The sequence below is a fragment of the Phyllobates terribilis genome, unplaced genomic scaffold, assembly GCF_046119375.1.
Source record: "Phyllobates terribilis strain yellow unplaced genomic scaffold, ASM4611937v1 Scaffold_3__8_contigs__length_932513732, whole genome shotgun sequence".
Lineage (NCBI taxonomy): Eukaryota > Metazoa > Chordata > Amphibia > Anura > Dendrobatidae > Phyllobates > Phyllobates terribilis.
The window spans coordinates 465,192,337-465,214,303 of record NW_027362763.1 but is presented as its reverse complement, the minus strand read 5'-3'; the positions used below and the strand labels follow the sequence as shown (position 1 = coordinate 465,214,303).

The 21,967-nt window shown below is 40.3% G+C and overlaps 1 protein-coding gene across 4 annotated transcripts in view; it reads right to left on the bottom strand.

The window, feature by feature from the left end:
- Positions 1-21,967, bottom strand: part of CRYBG1 (crystallin beta-gamma domain containing 1) — a 431,371-nt gene that overhangs the window by 170,773 nt on the left and 238,631 nt on the right. The window contains exon 1 of one of the 4 annotated variants that reach the window (XM_073675788.1): positions 7,075-7,191. The exons of the other annotated variants lie outside the window; for them this stretch is intronic. Within the exon in view, the coding sequence (XP_073531889.1) occupies positions 7,075-7,149 (75 nt within the window). The 5' untranslated portion in view covers positions 7,150-7,191. Of the gene's footprint in view, positions 1-7,074; positions 7,192-21,967 lie in introns of those variants that run through there. 4 annotated transcript variants of the gene reach the window in all.

The following is a 21,967-nucleotide window of genomic DNA, read 5'->3' as shown; positions in this document are numbered from 1 at the left end:
TTAGCGGAGGGTTTACTTTATCACTCTGCATTTCCTCCGATAAATTGTTTTCTTTTGTGAAAACAGTGGAGAAGAAGCTATTGAGTAGGTTTGCTTTACCCTCATCGCCCTCTATGATTTTACCCAGGTTATTTTTCAATGGGCCAACTCCATCAGTTTTAATCCTTTTACTGTTTATATAGTTAAAGAACAGTTTGGGATTCGTTTTTCTTTCCTTGGCAATTAGTCTCTCTGTCTCCTCTTTTGCTATTCTTATTTGTTTCTTACAGATTTTGTTTTTTTCCCTATAAGATATTAGCGCTTCCTCGCTGCCTTCTTGTTTAAGTTTACCGAAAGCCCTTTTTTTGTTTTTCATTGCCCTCTTGACTTCCTTATTTAGCCACATTGGCTTCCTCCTCTTCCTAGCCCTTTTATTCCCATAAGGTATGTACCTTCTACAGTGACTATGTAGGACTGTTTTGAAAATTTCCCATTTTCTATCCGTGCTCCTATTACTAAAGATACTATCCCAGTCTATAAGGTGAAGGGCATCTCTTAGCTGATCAAACTTTGCCCTCCTAAAGTTCAGTGTCTTTGTGACTCCCTTGCTGGGCACCCTACTGAAGCACATGTGGAATTGTATAATGTTGTGGTCACTATTTCCCAGGTGCCCCCCGACCTGCACCTCAGTTATTCTGTCTGGCCTGTTAGTTAATATTAAGTCTAAAAGGGCCGTCCCTCTAGTTGGTTCCTGCACAAGTTGTGACAAATAATTGTCTTTGATAATTGACAAAAAACCTGTTTCCTTTCTGAGATCTACAGCTTTCGGTTTCCCAGTCTATATCGGGGTAGTTGAAGTCCCCCATAATAATCACCTCGTTATTTTTTGCTACTTCGTCTATTTGTCTCATAAATAGACTTTGCGTGGCTTCTGCTATATTTGGTGGTTTATAACAGACTCCTATGATAATTTTATTATTGTTTTTTGCTCCATGTATCTCCACCCATAAGGACTCGACCTCATTTCCCTCCCATACATCCTCCCGTATTGTAGGCTTTAGACACGTCTTTACATATAGACAGACTCCACCCCCTTTCCGACTTATTCGATCCCTTCTAAACAGACTAACACTGTAAGTTAACTGCCCAGTCATAGCTTTCATGTAACCATGTCTCGGTTATTCCCACTATGTCATAGTTACCTGTAGACTGATGGCCCCCACAGTCTTGCTTCGCTCCGTCCTGGCTTGCCGGCAGCTTGCGGTACACTGAAGGACCTGCTGTCACATGACTATGACATCAGCGCAGGTCCTTCAGACCATAGCGAGCTGCCGGCAAGCGAAGACAAGGAGACCGGTGGCCATCAGAAGGTAAATATATTATTTATTTTTTATTTTATTCTTTTTTTTTTTTTTTAACAGGTTTCATGGTACCCGGGTCCGGAGGAGAGTCTCCTGTCCTCCAGACCCGGGTACCATCCGCACATTGAAACGCATGGATTCCGCATCTACAGATGCAGTAATGCGGAATCCAAGCGATTCAATGCAAGTCAATAGCGACGAAAATGCAGTGCTTCCGCAAAATAATTGGTAGTGCCGCGTTTTTTTCCGCAATGATAACCCACAGCGGAAATTTCCGCAGCATGTGCACAGCACATGCGGATTATCATTGGGGAACATGGCAGGCCTTCTACCATGCGTTTTTTTAAGCGTTTCTGCAGCATTTTTTGCCACTGCGGAACCGCTTAAAAAACGCATCGTGGGCACACAGCCATACTGTTGTTTTCAAAGGGAACCTGTCACATCCTAGCTACTATCTACACTACCCCCATAGTGTTGCTAGTGCTGCAATGTGCATCACTAACAAGCTTTTTTCATTAAAATTGTTGGTATTATAATGATTTTATAACCTTTGATGACCAGGTATTGGTACTTTTGGCAGTGTGGACAGGTGCCAAGTCCTGCTGGAGAATGAAATTTCCATCTCCAAAAAGCTTGTCGGCAGAGGGAAGCATGAAGTGCTCTAAAATTTCCTGATAGACGGCTGCGCTGACTTTGTTTTATCAAGACCACAGTGGACCCACACCAACAGATGACATGGCTCCCCAAACCATCACTGATTGTGGATACTTCACACTAGACCTCAAGCAGCTTGGATTGTGTGCCTCTCCACTCTTCCTCCAGACTCTGGGACCTTGATTTCCAAATGAAAATTGGAACTCTGGGACCTTGTGGAGTGTGTCAATGACTGCCTTCTGGACATCTTTCAAGTCAGCAGTCTTCCTCATGATTGTGGAGCCTACTGAAACAGACTAAGGGACCTTTTTAAACGCGTAGGCAGTCTTTGCAGGTGTTTTTTGTTAATTATTTTAATGTACTTAGATAATGATTGTGTTTTCATTGGCTGTAACCATAATCATCAACATTAACATAAATAAACACTTGAAATAGATCACTCTGTTTGTAATGACTCTATATGAGTTTTACTTTTTGTATTGAAGAACTGAAATAAATTAACTTTTTGATGATTTTCTAATTTTGTGAGATGCACCTGTATTTATCCTATACGGTGCATTTATAAGAAAAATACATATAAAACCTACTGGAATTGCTAGATATTGCTCACTCAATCTCCTAAAAAATAAAATAAAAAGTGATGGAAAAGTTATTTGTACCCAAAAGTGGCATAAATAAAAACTAAAGCTTGTGCCACAAAAAATAAGGCTTTACACAACTATCTATGGAAAAATAATATAAAAAGTTATAGGTCTCAGAATATGGCAAATCGTGACCTAAAAAAAAAATCATTAAAAAAAAATCTACCATATATTTTTTTAGTACAAAAAAAATAAATAAATTATAAATTAGGTTGTCATTATTATGACCTGCAAAATGAAGTTAATATGTCAGTTAAACTGAAGAGTGCACATTGTTTAACCCCTCAAGGCAATATCACACTCATGTTCAGAATTGTGGGGGTGGTCGCATGTGGAGAAGAGGACTAAGGCCACGTTCACATGTGAAACATCGCACTGCACTTGGCTATCACCCAAGTGCAGTGCGAATCCCGCTGACGCCGGCAACAGAGGAGATGGAGAAATTTATTTCTCTGTCTTCTCCGCAGCTGTGCTGCAATTCTCTCATGCAAGAGGATCGGAGCACAGAGCACTGACACTGGGATCCCACTCGCAGCAGCAGAGCAGGAGCAGAGTGTCATTAGCATATCTCATCCGATGCGCTCACATTGGATGGTTAGTGGGGCCCCAGCCATATGCTGAGATTCTAAGGAGATTGAAACTTATACTATAAATTGAAATCTGTGGCATTGCAGCATATAGTAAAAGCAATTGGACGATCACTTCAATCGCAATTGAAAAAACAAAACAAACATAACAAAAAATTATAATTAAATATATATATATTATATATATATATATATTATACATATACAGTACAGACCAAAAGTTTGGGCACACCTTCTCATTTAAAGATTTTTCTGTATTTTCATGACTATGAAAATTGTACATTCACACTGAAGGCATCAAAACTATGAATTAACACATGTGGAATTATATACTTAACCAAAAAGTGTGAAACAACTGAAAATATGTCTTATATTCTAGGTTCTTCAAAGTAGCCACCTTTTGCTTTGATGACTGCTTTGCACACTCTTGGCATTCTCTTGATGAGCTTCAAGAGGTAGTCACTGGAAATGGTTGTCACTTCACATGTGTGCCTGTCAGGTTTAATAAGTGGGATTTCTTGCCTTATAAATGGGGTTGGGACCATCAGTTGTGTTGTGCAGAAGTCAGGTGGATGCACAGCTGATAGTCCTAATGAATAGACTGTTAGAATTTGTATTATGGCAAGAAAAAAGCAGCTAAGTAAAGAAAAACGAGTGGCCATAATTATTTTAAGAAATGAAGGTCAGTCAGTGTGAAAAATTGGGAAAACTTTGAAAGTGTCCCCAAGTGCAGTTGCAAAAACCATCAAGCGCTACAAAGAAACTGGCTCACATGAGGACCGCCCTAGGAAAGGAAGACCAAGAGTCTCATCTGCTTCTGAGGATAAGTTTATCCGAGTCACCAGCCTCAGAAATCGCAGGTTAACAGCAGCTCAGATTAGAGACCAGGTCAATGCCACACAGAGTTCTAGCAGCAGACACATCTCTACAACTGTTAAGAGGAGACTTTGTGCAGCAGGCCTTCATGGTAAAATAGCTGCTAGGAAACCACTGCTAAGGACAGGCAACAAGCAGAAGAGACTTGTTTGGGCTAAAGAACACAAGGAATGGACATTAGACCAGTGGAATTCTGTGCTTTGGTCTGATGAGTCCAAATTTCAGATCTTTGGTTCCAACCACCTTGTCTTTCTGCGAAGCAGAAAAGTTGAACGGATGGACTCTACATACCTGGTTCCCACCGTGAAGCATGGAGGAGGAGGTGTGATGGTGTGGGGGTGCTTTGCAGGTGACACTGTTGGGGATTTATTCAAAATTGAAGGCATACTGAACCAGCATGGCTACCACAGCATCTTGCAGCGGCATGCTATTCCATCCGGTTTGCGTTTAGTTGGACCATCATTTACTTTTCAACAGGACAATGACCCCAAACACACCTCCAGGCTGTGTAAGGGCTATTTGACCAAGAACGAGAGTGATGGGGTGCTACGCCAGATGACCTGGCCTCCACAGTCACCAGACCTGAACCCAATCGAGATGGTTTGGGGTGAGCTGGACCGCAGAGTGAAGGCAAAAGGGTCAACAAGTGCTAAGCATCTCTGGGAACTCCTTCAAGATTGTTGGAAGACCATTTTCGGTGACTACCTCTTGAAGCTCATCAAGAGAATGCCAAGAGTGTGCAAAGCAGTCATCAAAGCAAAAGGTGGCTACTTTGAAGAACCTAGAATATAAGACATATTTTCAGTTGTTTCACACTTTTTTGTTAAGTAGTATATAATTCCACATGTGTTAATTCATAGTTTTGATGCCTTCAGTGTGAATGTACAATTTTCATAGTAATGAAAATACAGAAAAATCTTTAAATGAGAAGGTGTGTCCAAACTTTTGGTCTGTACTGTATATATATATATATATATATATATATATATATATATATTTATATATATATATATATATATATATATATATATACATATATATACATATATATACACACAACCTCAAATCACCTCTTTTCTCCCCACTGAAAAAAAAATAAAAAAAACAACATATATTTGGTATCGCCGCGTTTATAAAAGTCCAATCAATCTAAATACAACTCGGTAAATGCCGTGACAAGAAAAAAAAAAAAGAATCAAATGTCAGAAATGTGTTTTTTTGGGGTCATTACTAATCCCCCCCCCCCAAAAAAAAATAATAATATAATGCAATAAAACAGATCAAAAAGACCCCAAAAAGGTACCAATACAATAGTCAGCTGATCATGCAAAAAAAAAAAAAAAAAAAGCTCTTACCGTGCTCAATCGATGGAAAAACAAAAATTATACGTGTCTCAGAATATGGTGGTGAAAAAAAAAAATTGTAACTGAAAAAAATAAAAAAAATCTATACAAGTTTGGCATTGCCGTGATGGTACCAACCCAGAGAATCATGATTCAGAGTAACTTTTATCACAGAATGTACATTGTAAAAGCAAAACACCATGGCAGAATAGCATATTTTTCTCAAATTTCACCACACTGGGAATTTTTTTCTCGTACATTGAATGTTAAAATGAATGGCGCCATTTACTCTTACAACTTATCCTGCGCCAAACAAGCTGTCATACGGCTATATGGACGGGAAAATAAAAAAGTTATGGTTCTTGGAAAAGGAGAGAGGGAAAAGGAACAAAAACGATATTTGGATGTGACGGGGAGGCGTAAAAAATAAATAAATCCAGAATTGTTTTTCCTTTTATTCCAACTTCAAAAAAGTGTAGTCAAAAAGTCGTTGGTACCAGTGGAAGCTTTGCCATGAAAAAGAAAACCGTTCGGCTCTCAGATTATGGCAACACAATAAAAAAAAAATACAAAATGATTTTTGTTCAGTGTATTTATTGTACAAAATAATGAAACTATATAAATTTGGTATAGTAGGCAAAAAAAAAAATAGAACTGCTATTTTAGTTTTTCTGTCTCCCCATTAAGAGTTAATAAATTCTATGTCCCCCAAATGCTGCCTCTAATACAGAAAAAAACAAAAACACCACAAGCCTACAGTGAATACGTTGGCTCCTATAACGTGTCCTTAAAAGGTTAAACTCAGCAGATTTTCAAGAAAAAAAATGCATTGTTCTAGAACATTTATTTATGGCATATTAAATCAGGTAAATGTTCATTTGGAGGGGAAGGGGGTCTAACCTGTGATAACACAGACATATACCTCACCTGTCAGAACCCCACAAAGAGGAGACTGGTGTTCTAGGCAATGATCTGCACCATGGCTGTAAGGAGCCCCCAGAACTAATCAGGTGAAATATTCCCCTCCAAATGAATGTGCTCATTTACCTTGCTTCTGCAGCTCGCCTAGCGTCGCCCTGTGTGGCAGGCTGGCCGTGTATGTGCAGCTGGGACTACTGTCACCTCCGATCACTGTCCCTACACCCAGCGCAGCGACTCATAAAGGTGGCGCTCCCCCTAGTGGAGGATACAAGTGTCTGCAGACTCATTATTCAGAATATGACCTTTATAGGTGGCAAAACACACAAATATTGCCGTGATTTTAGCACAAAGCATCAAAGTTACTCTACAGGAGACGTGTCTGCAAGGGAGGCTTGTATAGATAGGCTGCAAAAGTTTAGGCGGGAAAATTAGCGGGCAATAATAGCATCGATTCACCTGTCAGTCACTCCCACATAAAAAGAGCTTGTGTTTAGACAGGCAGTGAGTCAGGGACGTCTCCTCAGATTATACTCACATGAAAGAAGCGGCTCACAATTCCCCAAAGAGGCCATAGACAGGCAGCGCTGGCTGAGGTGATCAGTCATGTACAAAGCGCCCAGAGAATGGCAGCTGTGCCTGAGGTAATCAGTCATGGAGAAAAGGACGCGCGGTGACTGGGAGCGGGCTCCAAAGTACAGGCGGGAGGACTGACCTGCCACACTGCAAGGGGCTCCTGCTGGGGAGGAGCCGACCACCTGCTGCTGCACATGTAGCAATGGCACTCCATATGACTGCTGTGTGCAAGGTGTAGTCTGTGAATGTGACCATACTCCTCCCATGTAATGCGCTGCCAGTTATGCACCTCATGTTGTGTACACCTGACACAGCAGCCATGTACAGCAGTGGCCCAGCACACCCTATGACAACAGGAGGAATTGCTGCTGGGCAGGAGATTAGACAAGAGTGCTCATAACTATACATGCACTTTCCTAAAACTGCCACTTTTTGGCCACGTTCACACATTCCGTATTTGGTCAGTATTTTACCTCAGTATTTGGAAGTCAAAACCAGGAGTGGAACAAGCAGAGGAAAAGTATAATAGAAACACGTCGCCACTTCTGGATTTATCACCCACTCCTGGTTTTGGCTTACAGATACTGAGGTAAAATACTGACCAAATACTGAACATGGCCTTATGCTGACAATGTGGAGGTGTGAGGTAATTTCTATGTGTGCTCCCATATAAGCGTATGTGCACACGTCGTCTTTTTCAGGTGGGTTCTGCCTCAGAAACTTTAAAAAAAAAAAAAAAAAAACTCTAAAGAACCAACGTATGCATTTCTATATAAAAATTATTTTATGTTTAGGTTTTTGTACGTCTTTTAACCGCTTTAGGTTTGTAATAACACTAAGCAGTTAAAAAAGCGGCCTGGCGTTTTCCGCTAGGAAGATGATCTGTACTTTACAGGTCAATGGGAAAGCTCAAAAAACACCAGAACATGATCGTGTGGAGCATTTTGTCCTCACTTTTGCTTAAAAAAAATGCTAGCGGCATGAAAACAAAATAACTGGAAAACTACAACAAAAAAATACATCCCAAAAACCATAGGAAAACCTTCCGAGAAAAAGCCCGATGGCCAAAACCCATTGGAGGAAACTCTCAGGAAGCAACCAAAAAAAAACACTTTAGTGCAAAGCTCATAAGGGAAGAAGCGACATATTGGAGTTCAGATTTTGCTGGAATGGTTTGAAGGTGCCATGTCACATTGGTAGAGCCCCTGATGTGCCAGAACAGTAGAAACCCCACATAAGTGACCCCATTTTACAAACTCCACCCCTAATGAATTCATGTAGGGGAGCAGTGAACATGTTGACAACACATGAGCCTCACAGAAATTTATACCACTGCGCAGTGAAGAAAGAATAATTACATTTTTACCACTAAATTGTTTTAGCCCCAAATTTTAAATTTTTATAAGGGCTAATCGGAAAAAATGGACCTCTCAGTTTGTTGTGCAAATTCTCCTAAGTACAACAATACCCTACATGTAATCGAGAACTACTTTTGAGGCACAGTGCAAAACTCGGGACGGAGCGCCATAATTTAGTGCAGATTTTTCTGTTACAGTTTGCAGGTGCTTTGACCCACTGGAAGAGCCCCTGAGGTGCCAGAACCACAGAATCCCCCCCATAAGTGACCACATTTTACAAATTACACCTCTCAATGACTTAATCTAGGGGTGCAGTGATCATATTGACACCAGAACGCTATAACATTGCGCAATGAAGAAAAAATAATTTTACCACAAAAATTTTGTTTTAGCCCCTGAAGTTACCTTTTCACAAGGAGAAATGGGTAAAAATGACAACAAAATTTGTCACATAATTTCTGCTGTACATGAAAATACCCCATATGTGGCTGTACAGTACTGCTTAGCCATACGGCGAGACTAGGGAGGGACAGAGCTCTATTTGCCTCCTGGAGCGCAGATTTTCCTAGAATAGTTTGCAGACTCCATATACAGTGCCCCCAAGTGCTAGAAGAGCAGAATTCCCCCTCAAGTGACCCCATTTTGGAAATTATACCCCTTTGGGAATTTATCTACAGGTCTAGTGATGATTTGACTTCATTGGTGTTTTCCAGAAACAAGCAACAGTGATTGTTGCTGACTGAAAATTGCAAATCTGCCATTGTAGTGCCCTGTACGTTATATTGCCCAGTATGTTGTAGTACCCAGTACATTATGCCCAGCTCTTACTTCAGGAGACAAGCACCCCATATGTTATGCAGGCTCTCATCGCTACAGAAATGCCAAATATGTGGACGCTAAATGTGGTTTTAGGCACACTGTGGGGCTCAGAAGGGAGGTGGGCATTTGGATTTGGGAGCACAGAATTTGCTGTACAGTAATATGGAAGCCCCTATATTTCCGTTAACAGATGATGGACCTGAGTGGGGACTTGCTTTTTTGGGGGGGATTGAGTTGAAGCTTCTATTGGGAACAGTTTACATAACATTTTGGATCACATTTATCTTGCGCTCTACGCTTAGCATTTACTTCAGGATTTCCATCTAAGGCCACGGCCCCACTATCAGTATTTGGTCAGTATTCGGTCAGTATTTTTTCTCAGGAGTGGGAGACAAAACCAGGTGAGGAACAATCAGAGAAAAGGTATAATAGAAACAAGTTCTTCAATTCTGCATATATCACCCACTCCTGGTCTTTGCTTCCACTCCTGAGAAAAAATTCTGACCGAATACTGATAGTGGGGCCATGGCCTAAGTCTTCGAGTGACTCAGATGAAACCCCCGAGAGATCTATTCACTATAATGAGGCAGCAGAGTTTCTCTGGACTCCGTCTGGCCTCTCTTCAGCGGTGTTCTTCTTTTCAGAGGTGCACAAAACTGTGACCAACAGCACTTTTATGGACACCTAAAAAAACGGACACCGCCGGATCATAGGCCAGACGGCGTCCACAGTGCCTTTATCTGCCTCATTATAGGGAATCTTCTGCCAGGAGTTTCGTCTGAATCACGCATTTCAGAGATTTACATAGAAACCCCTGTGTAATCACTCAGCAGAGAGCGCAGGATAAATGTGCGCTGAGCCTTAGTACAATCTTTTGGGAGGTAGAATAAACAAATCAACAGCAGGTGAAGAATTGGTTTTATTTATTTTTTAGTTTATTTTTTAAACCTGCCGTCTGTTGCTTGATTATGAAGGATCTTACTACCTTCTTTTTGAGCCTGCTCTTCTCTGCACACACCCAATATGATTGACAATGGTGAGAGTAGTCTTCCTTTCTCTGTAGAACTGGACTGATAAACAGGAACTAAGCTCCCATTGCCTATGTACTCCTCCCCAAATCATGGGCTGGCCTTACAGTTAACCCTTTTTATGCAAAGAAGAACAGCACTCCTAAAAGGTGCACGGATAGGGTACCAATCCTTATAATACAACAACTAATGGAATCCGGCACTCATTAGAACCCTTTTATTTTAATCAAAGAATAGTGTATAGGAAGTTTGACGTTTCGGTCTATGTTATAAATATGGTAATGTCCTCTTAATTATGAACGGTGTGGTTTATATGAGTGGGTTCGGATATAGGGACAATAATAATTTTAGTGAACTAACAGCTACCTCTATAGGTAACCACTATTGTTATTTTCACTATACGTACACGCTTCCTATTAGCTCTCTGAAATTATTTTTTTGCCTTTTTCCTTTTTTTCACCTGTTTCCTTTCTACACTGCTCAAAAAAATAAAGGGAACACTCAAATAACACATCCTAGATCTGAATGAATGAAATATTCTCATTGAATACTTTGTTCTGTACAAAGTTGAATGTGCTGACAACAAAATCACACAAAAATCATCAATGGAAATCAAATTTATTAACCAATGGAGGCCTGGATTTGGAGTCACCCCCAAAATTAAAGTGGAAAAACACACTACAGGCTGATCCAACTTTTATGTAATGTCCTTAAAACAAGTCAAAATGAGGCTCAGTATTGTGTGTGGCCTCCACGTGCCTGTATAACCTCCCTACAACGCCTGGGCATGCTCCTGATAAGGTTGCGGATGGTCTCCTGTGGGATCTCCTCCAGGATGGCACATCAATGCGATCTGTGGCAAGAAGGTTTGCTGTGTCTGTCAGCGTAGTGTCCAGAAGCTGGAGGCGCTACCAGGAGACAGGCCAGTACACCAGGAGACGTGGAGGGGGCTGTAGAAGGGCAATAACCCAGCAGCAGGACCGCTACCTCCTCCTTTGTGCAAGGAGAAACAGAATGAGCACTGCCAGAGCCCTGTAAAATTACCTCCACCAGGCCATAAATGTGCATTTATGTGCACAAACAGTTAGAAACCGACTCCATGAGGGTGGTATGAGGGCCAGACATCCACAGATGGAGGTTGTGCTCACAGCCCAAGACCGTGGAGGACGCTTGGCATTTGCCACAGAACACCAGGATTGGCAAAGTCGCCACTGGCGCCCTGCGCTCTTCACAGATGAAAGCAGGTTCACACTGAGCACATGTGACAGAGTCTGCAGACGCCGTGGAGAGCGATCTGCAGCCTGCAACATCCTTCAGCATGACCGGTTTGGCAGTGGGTCAGTAATGGTGTGGGGTGGCATTTCTTTGGAGGGCTCCATGTGCTCGCCAGAGGTAGCCTGACTGCCATTAGGTACCGAGATGAGATCCTCAGACCCCTTGTGAGACCATATGCTGGTGCGGTTGGCCCTGGGTTCCTCCTAATGCAGGACAATGCCAGACCTCATGTGGCTGGAGTGTGTCAGCAGTTCCTGCAAGATAAAGGCATTGAAGCTATGGACTGGCCCGCCCGTTCCCCAGACCTGAATCCGATTGAGCACATCTGGGACATCATGTCTCGCTCCATCCACCAACGTCACGTTGCACCGCAGACTGTCCAGGAGTTGGCGGATGCTTTAGTCCAGGTCTGGGAGGAGATCCCACAGGAGACCATCTGCAACCTCATCGGGAGCATGCCCAGGCGTTGTAGGGAGGTCATACAGGCACGTGGAGGCCACACACAATACTGAGACTCATTTTGACTTGTTTAAAGGACATTATATCAAAGTTGGATCAGCCTGTAGTATGTTTTTCCACATTGATTTTGGGGGTGACTCCAAATCCAGGCCTCCATTGGTTAATAAATTTGATTTCCATTGATGATTTTTGTGTGATTTTGGTGTCAGCACATTCAACTTTGTACAGAACAAAGTATTCAATGAGAATATTTCATTCATTCAGATCTAGGATGTGTTATTTGAGTGTTCCCTTTATTTTTTTGAGCAGTGTATATTGATCTGGTCTATGTCTGAACTACAATATATCTTTTAGTTTAGAGTGTGAATATTAGGGATATTTACATACTGGTCCAGTTAATCTCATATATTCCTTTTCTCTTCGGCAGGCTGCCATTTTGAATTTTGATCAGCCGGTATCTTATTTCGACATGTGTATATATATATGAAATGATATATCTCTCTAGGTAATTCTATTTGCTGTATCCCTTTAGACATTCTTATGTACAGGTCTGCGTACCTGTGTTGTATTAATTTGTTTATTTTGTGTATTTTTATCTGTACATTTTTAATCCTTTTATTTTTTGTCTTACTGTTTGTCCTTCCCGTCATTAATTGTTAACTGTGTTCATAGATTTTGAACATAAACATATTTCTTTGTCATTTCAGTATATATTCTGAAAGTCATGTAGACCGAAACATCAAACTTCCTATACACTGCTCTTTGATTCAAATAAAAAAAAAATTCCTTACAGTTAACCCTGTCCACCCTTGTACACAGGAAAACTATGGCCTACATGAGGAGGATACACATAAAACAGCTTGTCACATTAACCCCTCCACACACATACAACCACCCCCCAAGCCATTTTCGCCTTTCCAACCGGGCCAAGTTTTACAATTCTGACCAGTGTCACTTTATGTGGTAATAACTCTGGAATTCTTCAAGGGATCCCACTGATTTTGAGATTGTTTTTTGTGACATATTGTGTTTCATACTAGTGGTAAAATTTCTTCAATCTAACTTGCGTTTATTTGTGAAAGTATTGGAAATTTGGCAAAAAAAATAGAAAATTTCTCAATTTTCAAAGTTTAATTTTTATGCCCTTAAACTAAAGAGTTATGTCACACAAAATAGTTAATACTTAACATTTCCCACATGTCTACTTTACAGCTGCATCATTTTTTTAATTATTTTTTTTGTTAGCAAGTTAGAAGGGTTAAAAGTTGATCAGCAATTTCTCATTATTCCAACAAAATTGACAAAACCATTTTTTTAGGAATCACATCATATTTGAAGTGACTTTGGGGGGCTTATATGACAGAAAATATGCAAAAATGACACCATTATAAAAACTGCACCCCGCAAAGTCCTCAAAACCACATTCAAAAAGTTTATTAACCCTTTAGGTGCATCGCAGGAATTAATGCAATGTGAAAGGAAAAATTAAAATTTTACTTTTTTTCACACAAATTTTACTTTAGATCCAATTTTTTTATTTTCACAAGGGTAACGAGAAAATGGACAACAAATTTTGTTTTGCAATTTCTCCTGAGTACGCTGATACCCCATATGTAAGGGAAAACTACTGTTTAAGCTCACGGCAGGGATCAGAAGAGAAGGAGCACCGTTTGACTATTTGAACTAAAAAATGTCTGGAATCGAGAGCGGGCGCCATGTTGCGTTTGGAGAGCACCTGATGTGCCTAAACAGTGGAAACCCCCAACAAGTGACCCCATTTTGAAAACTAGAACCCTCAAGGAATGTGTTTAGATGTGTGGTGAGCACATTGAACCTCCAGGTGCTTCACAGAAGTTTATAACATAGAGCCGCAAAAATATAAAATCACATTTTTCCCACAAAAATGTTTTTAGCCCCAGATTTTTTATTTTTACAAGGGTAACAGGAGAAAATGGACCATACAATTTGTTGTGCAATTTCTCCTGAGTACACCAATACCCCATATGTGATGGACAACTACTGTTTGGGCACACAGCAGGGCTTGGAAGGGAAGGAGTGCCATTTGACTTCTGGATTGCAAAATTGTCTGGAATTGATAGTTAACACCATATCACGTTTGGAGAGCCCCTGATGTGCCTAAACAGTGGAAACCCCCTACTAGTGATCCCATTTTGGAAACTACACCTCTTGAAGAATTCCTCTAAGGGTGTAGTGAGCATTTTTACCCCACAGGTATTTCACAAAATTGTATAACATTGGGCTGTGAAAATGAAAAGTTACATTTTTTACATAAAAATATTGTTTTAGCCCCAATTTTTTAATTTTCAAAAGACCTAATAGAAGAAAATGGACCATAAAAATTGTTACACAATGGCTGGAGCACGACAGTGCCCCATATGTGGTCAAAAAAAGACTATTTAGGCACAGTGCAAAGCTCAAAAGGGAAGGAGTGCCATATTGGAGTACATATTTTTCTGGAATGATTTGCGAGTGCCATGTCACTTTGGCAGAGACCCTGAGGTGTCAGAACACCAAGACCCTCATAAATTACCCCATTTTACAAAGTACACATCTTAATGAATTCATTTAGGAGTGCAGTGAGCATATTGAAACCACATTTGTTTCACAAAATGTTATACCACTGAGCGGTGAAGAAAAAAAAATAAAATTTTTAATACTATGTTGTTTTAGCCCCAGATTTTAAATTTTCACAATGGGAAAATATGTCAAAATTACCACATAATCTGTTACACAATTTTTTGTGAACATATCGATACCCCATATATGGCTGTACAGTACTGTTTGGACAAACGGCAAGACTCGGGAGAGAGGAGCGATATTTCACTCTTGGAGAACAAATTTTCATAGAATATTTTGTGGACTCCATATACAGAGCTCCTAAGTGCTAGAACAGCAGAATCACCTCCTAAATTGACCACAATTTGGAAATTACACCCCTCTGGGAATTCATCTACAGGTGTAGTAATGATTTTGCTTGCAATAGATGTTGCTAAGTGAAAATGCAAATATGCTGTTGTAGTGCCCGTACATTGTGCCCAGCTCATGCTTCTGGAGACACGCACCCTGTAAATTAGGCTATATCTCATCATTACAGTAATGCCAAACATGTGGATGCTAATTGCGGATTAGGCACACTGTGGGGCTCAGAAGGAGTTGGGCATTTGGATTTGGGAGTACAGATTTTGCTGCATTTCTTTTGGTGGGAGCCACGTCACTTTTCCAGAGCCTTTATGCTACCAGTAATGTGGACCCCCTCCCCTATATCTCTGTTAACAGATGACGAACCTGAGTGAGGACTTGTTTTTTTGTGGGTTGAGTAGAAGCTTTTATTGGTGGCATTTTGGGATACAGAACATTTTGGATCACATTTATTCTGTGCTCAGCGTAGAGAGTTTCCATCTAAATCTACAAAATACGTGATTAGGATGAAACCGCGAGGGATCCATTCACTAATGAGGCAGTAGAGTTACTCTGGGCTCCGTCTGGCCTCTGTTTAGATGTGTCTTTCTTTTCAGAAGTCCACAAAACTGTGGTCAACAGTGATTTTATGCACACCTAAAAATACGGGCACGGCCAGATGGTAGGCCAGACAGAGTCCACACTGTCTCCATCTGCCTCGTTATAGGGAATCTCCACCGGGGGTTCCATCTGAATCACGTATTTCAGAGATTTACACTGAAACCCCGATGTAAGTGCTCAGCGTAGAGCGCAGGATATACAGTGGTATGAAAAAGTGTTTGTCCACTTCCTGATTTCTTTTCTTTTGCATGTTTGTCACGCTTAAATGTTTCAGATCACAAAACAAATTTAAATATTAGACAAGGATAACACAAGTAAACAAAAAATGCAGTTTTTAAATTAAATTCTTTATTAAGGGAAAAAGAAAGCCAAACCTACAGGGATCAGTGTGAAAAAGTGTCGTCCCCCCTTTAAAACATAAATGAACTGTGGTTTATCACATCTTTGGGGAGCTGAGTTCAATTTTCCTAGCCACACACAGGCCTGATTACTACCACACCTGTTCTCATTACATCTTACTTAGAAGTAACACAGCATTTCAGAAAAGGAACATCACACCAATAGTAAAATATGGTGGTGGTAGTGTAATGGTTAGGGCTGTTTTTGGAAAATAGAGCATGTCACCTCTTTCAGCGTTTTTTCACCCATAGGAAGTAATGGGTGGTGAAAAAAACGCATAAAAAAATGCAGCTAAATTTTTTTCAGCATTTTTGATGGCAAAATATGGGTTTTATTTTGTGATTAGCCATCTTGTCTTGGTCACTGAAATGGTTGTTTTCATTGGGAGAGTTTAATTAAATTAGTGATGTGTACAGTATAAACATTAGCTGACCTACATGTGAGATTGAACAATACCTGTGGCCAAGTGAGGTGTGAAATTGAACAATGTCTGTTCAAACTGAATGGCAGACCCCATAGCGTGAAAGTAAATAGTGTCATACAAACTCCATGCACTGCCAGTGTCTAAACTATTCCTGAACAATTCACCTCCCCCACTATGCCAAAAACAGAATGAGGTTTTTTTTGTTCACAAAACTTTATGTACATGCATGAATAGAGACAGAAGGACAGTGAAAAAAACGCTGACAGAGCAATGTAGCTGGCAGACCTGCAGGTCGTCATTTGACCTCTGGTTGCCAGGAATACCAGCAACCCGTGAATGTGTTGCAGGGGTGCTGATCGGGTGGGAGAGAGAGCTCCTTCTTCTAACATTTTAAATGCTGCGATCGTGGCATTTAGGGGATTAAACAGCTGAAGGCGACGGAGGCACTGCCCTTGGCTGTGACACACAGAGCTTGGCTATCACTTAAGCTGAGCCCCTGGCGGCGATCATGTGGGCACAGCTTACGTGCCCATATGATTTCCATTAGGTAATTGTACGTCATCATCAGGAAGGGGTTTCCACAAAATGACGTACAGTTACCTCATGGCAATCATATGGGCACATAAGCTGTGCCCACATGATCGCCGCCAGGGGCTCAGCTTAAGTGATAGCCATGTTTTCTGAGTGTTCTACTGGCAGTTGTGGCCACTGTCAATTTTTTTGTCCATAATTTTTGTGATGTCTTTTGTTTTTTTTAGCAAAACAGTGCCAAATGCTCCAAAAGATGTCCGAGAGACTTTTGAACTTTCCTATCGAGCTGTATTGTGAAATGCACAGTGTCTTCCAAGCGAAAAAAGCCACAAGATTGGATACGTCACTTCTTTTAACCGCTTGGCCTTTTTAGAGACCAAACAAGAGATTTTTGAAAGATTCTCAGAACCCTTGTCGCAATGCATCCCGGCATCGTCATGCATGTATTTCCTCACAACGTAGTGATGTTGCAGTGGTCTATTAATCAGAAGATGCATCAGGAATGTCACAAATGGTAGGAGGTTTGCAAGGCTCTGGTGTTACGACCACGGACGATGTACTCTAGGAATCTTTTTGCTAAACTCTAGCCCTGCAGTTACATGAGCATACTCGCAATTAGAATAACAAAAAACTGGATCTGATTCTAAGAAATCTCATCCAGACACTGTGGAAATACCTACATGGAAATTGACACTTGGTGTGGATATTAAATTCACAGCATGTAACTAGTTTTGCTGATATACACCCTAAATTTCATCTATTACAATGTACAGTGTGAAATCCGAGCAAAAGATGCATATTTGTGTCTGACAGATCCTTTACAAAGCCACCATGTAAGGCTATGCCCTTATTGATTCTCCTATGGGCACACAGGGGTTGCCAAAAATGAGGTTATTGTTGTGCAGAGATCAGCAACATGCAGCACTCACTTTATTGTGAAACTGCAACTGCCGTCATGCACTGATAGGTGCAGTTCGACCCCAATTGTAGTGGTTATAAAGGTACTGGCTGGCAACTTATTGGAACACTATGGCTAACACCGTTTTCATGCTTTGTCTATGATATAATATGCTGTTGTGTCACTTGCTATTTTACCCTATATATGTATTTCATGGACTCCCTATAACATCTGTTCATGGTATGTCATTAATACCTTAACATTTTCCACATACCCGAGGTTACGTCACAGCTCTTATTTTAGTAGAAACCAGTAGAGTAACTGTGTGCCCATACAAATGTCCAGCATTGCTTTTTCATATCACAACTACTTTGGTCAAATTTGGGGGAGGTAATAAAAATATAATGCAATTTCAGAAATGGAGATTTGCTTTGTACATTGCAATGCATCAATTTTTAATACAAAGAATAACAAATATAATCCCACAAGATATTAGACCCCCAGATGAAGATCATACGCGAAACGCGTCTCAGATGTTAGTGGCTGCCTGGATTTACACATCCTCTTGGTAATATATCCATATCACGCTTTCTTACTTTTGCATGTATATTGATAATTTGGGATAGTGTTTTATTGTTACTCAGTTTTGGTTGCAGAGTTCAAGTTCAGCTGTTGTTTTACTTCAGTGTTATTAATATGGATATAGATATGTACCGTATATATTAGCATTTATGTAATTTTTAAAGATTAGCTTGATTTTAATCAGCAATATTTGACCTTCCCCATTTTTTGTTAATATTTTCATAGCAAAGGTAAGATGTAAAATATTATGTTACTTTAAGATTATGGTGAAGCAATCTCACAGGGCAGTGTGTTATCTGCAAAATACTTGTTTAAAACTTTTAATACCCTAAATCCCCACAAATCATTGACTCATCCTGCACCTGATGGAGGGATTAGGAACCAAAGATTTCTGTATTATAAAGTTTGCCGTCAGCATTTTCCATGAAGACAAAAGGAAAAGGTACAAAAAAAATCTGCTAAGATATGCAATAAATATACACAATTATTTAGGTGATAAAGATTATTCATTATTAATCGGAATTAAATATGTTGTTCAGGCATAAAATATTGATGGCTCATCTTTTGGAAAGATCACTAATATCAGACTAGTGGGGGTCAGACATTCAGCACTATCACTGAACAACTATTATTTATTTATTTACTTTGTGCCTTTGTTTTTTTTCTCCAATTCTTCCAAGGGTGTGAACATATATTCCCTCTAAAACATTATATATATATATATATATATATATATATATATATATATATATGTATATATATACAGTGAGGGAAATAAATATTTGATACACTTCCGATTTTGCAAGTTTTCCCAGCTACAAAGAATGGAGAGGTCTGTAATTTTTATTGTAGGTACACTTCAACCGTGAGAGACAGAATCTAAAAAAAAATCCAGAAAATAATTTGTATAATTTTTACATCATTAATTAGCATTTTATTGCATGAAATACAGTTATATGAAAAAGTTTGGGCACCCCTATTAATCTTAAGCTTAATGTTTTATAAAAATTGGTGTTTTTGCAACAGCTATTTCAGTTTGATATATGTAATAACTGTTGGACACAGTAATGTTTCTGCCTTGAAATGAGGTTTATTGTACTAACAGAAAATGTGCAATCTGCATTCAAACAAAATTTGACAGGTGCATAAGTATGGGCACCCTTATCATTTTCTTGGTTTAAATACTCCTACCTACTTTTTACTGACTTACTAAAGCCCTTTTTTTGGTTTTGTAACCTCATTGAGCTTTGAACTTCATAGCCAGGTGTTTGCAATCATGAGAAAAGCTACTTAAAGTGGCCACTTGCAAGTTGTTCTCCTGTATGAATCTCCTCTGAAGAGTGGCATCATGGGCTCCTCAAAACAACTGTCAAATGATCTGAAAACAAAGATTATTCAACATAGTTGTTCAGGGGAAGGATACAAAAAGCTGTCTCAGAGATTTAACCTGTCAGTTTCCACTGTGAGGAACATAGTAAGGAAATGGAAGAACACAGGGACAGTTCTTGTTAAGGCCAGAAGTGGCAGGCCAAGAAAAACATCAGAAAGGCTGAGAAGAAGAATGGTGAGATCAGTCAAGGACAATCCTCAGACCACCTCCAGAGAGCTGCAGCATCAACTTGCTGCAGATGGTGTCACTGTGCATCGGTCAACTATACAACGCACTTTGCACAAGGAGAAGCTGTATGGGAGAGTGATGCGAAAGAAGCCGTTTCTGCAAGCACGCCACAAACAGAGTCGGCTGAGGTATGCAAAAGCACATTTGGAGAAGCCAATTTCTTTTTGGAAGAAGGTCCTGTGGACTGATGAAACCAAGATTGAGTTGTTTGGTCATACAAAAAGGCGTTATGCACGGCGGCAAAAAAACACAGCATTCCAAGAAAAACACTTGCTACCCACAGTAAAATTTGGTGGAGGTTTCATCATGCTTTGGGGCTGTGTGGCCAATGCCGGCACCGGGAATCTTGTTAAAGTTGAGGGACGCATGGATTCCACTCAGTATCAGCAGATTCTTGACAATAATGTTCAAGAATCAGTGACAAAGTTGAAGTTATGCAGGGAATGGATCTTTCAGCAAGACAATGATCCAAAACACCGCTCCAAATCTATTCAGGCATTCATGCAGAGGAACAATTACAATGTTCTGGAATGGCCATCCCAGTCCCCAGACCTGAATATCATTGAACATCTGTGGGATCATTTGAAGAGGGCTGTCCATGCTCGGCGACCATCAAACTTAACTGAACTGGAATTGTTTTGTAAAGAGGAATGGTCAAAAATACCTTCATCCAGGATCCAGGAAATCATTAAAAGCTACAGGAAGCGACTAGAGGCTGTTATTTTTGCAAAAGGAGGATCTACTAAATATTAATGTCACTTTTCTGGTGAGGTGCCCATACTTATGCACCTGTCAAATTTTGTTTGAATGCAGATTGCACATTTTCTGTTAGTACAATAAACCTCATTTCAAGGCAGAAACATTACTGTGTCCAGCAGTTATTACATATATCAAACTGAAAAAGCTGTTGCAAAAACACCAATTTTTATAAAACATTAAGCTTAAGATTAATAGGGGTGCCCAAACTTTTTCATATAACTGTAACTATTTGATACAATAGAAAAACAAAACTTAATATTTGGTACAGAAACATTTGTTTGCAATTACAGAGGTCAGACGTTTCCTGCAGTTCTTGACCAAGTTTGCACACACTGCAGCAGGGATTTTGGTCCACTCTTCCATACAGATCTTCTCCAGATCTTTCAGGTTTCAGGACTGTCACTGGGCAACATTGAGTTTCAGCTCCCTCCAAAGATTTTCTATTGAGTTCAGGTCTGTAGACTGGCTAGGCCATTCCAGGACCTTGAAATGCTTCTTACAGAACCACTCCTTAGTTGCCCTGGCTGTATGTTTCGGGTCATTGTCATGCTAGAAGACCCAGCCACGACTCGTCTTCAATGCTCTTACTGAGGGAAGGAGGTTTTTAGCCAAAATCTTGCGATACATGACCCCATCCATCCTCCCTTCAATATGGTGCAGTCGTCCTGCCCCCTTTGCAGAAAAGCACCCCAAAGAATTATATTTCCCCTACCATGCTTCACGGTAGGGACGGTTTTCTTGGGGTTGTACTCATCCTTCTTCTTCCTCCAAACACGGCAAGTGGAGTTGATACCAAAAATTTCTATTTTCGTCTCATCTGACCACATGACCTTATCCCATGCCTCCTCTGGATCATCCAGATAGTCATTGGCGAACTTCAAATGGGCCTGGACATGTGCTGGCGCGAGCAGGGGAACCTTGCGTGCCCTGCAGGATTTTAATCTAACAATAATGTTTGAGACTGTGGTCCCAGCTCTCTTAAGGTCATTGACAAGGTCCTCCTGTGTAGTTCTGGGTGATTCCTGACCTTTCTCAGAATCATTTTTACCCCACGAGGTGAGAACTTGCATGGATCCCCAGACCGAGGAAGATTGACAGTCATCTTGTATTTCTTCCATTTTCTAATAATTGTGCCAACATTTGTTGCCTTATCACCAAGCTGCTTGCCTATTGTCCTGTAGCCCATCCCAGCATTGAGCAGGTCTACAATTTTGTCCATGGTGTCCTTAGCTCTTTGGTCCTGGCCATGGTGGAGAGGTTGGAGTGTGATTGATTGAGTGGACAGGTGTCTTTTATACAAGTAACGAGTTCAAACAGGTACAATTAATACAGGTAATGAGTG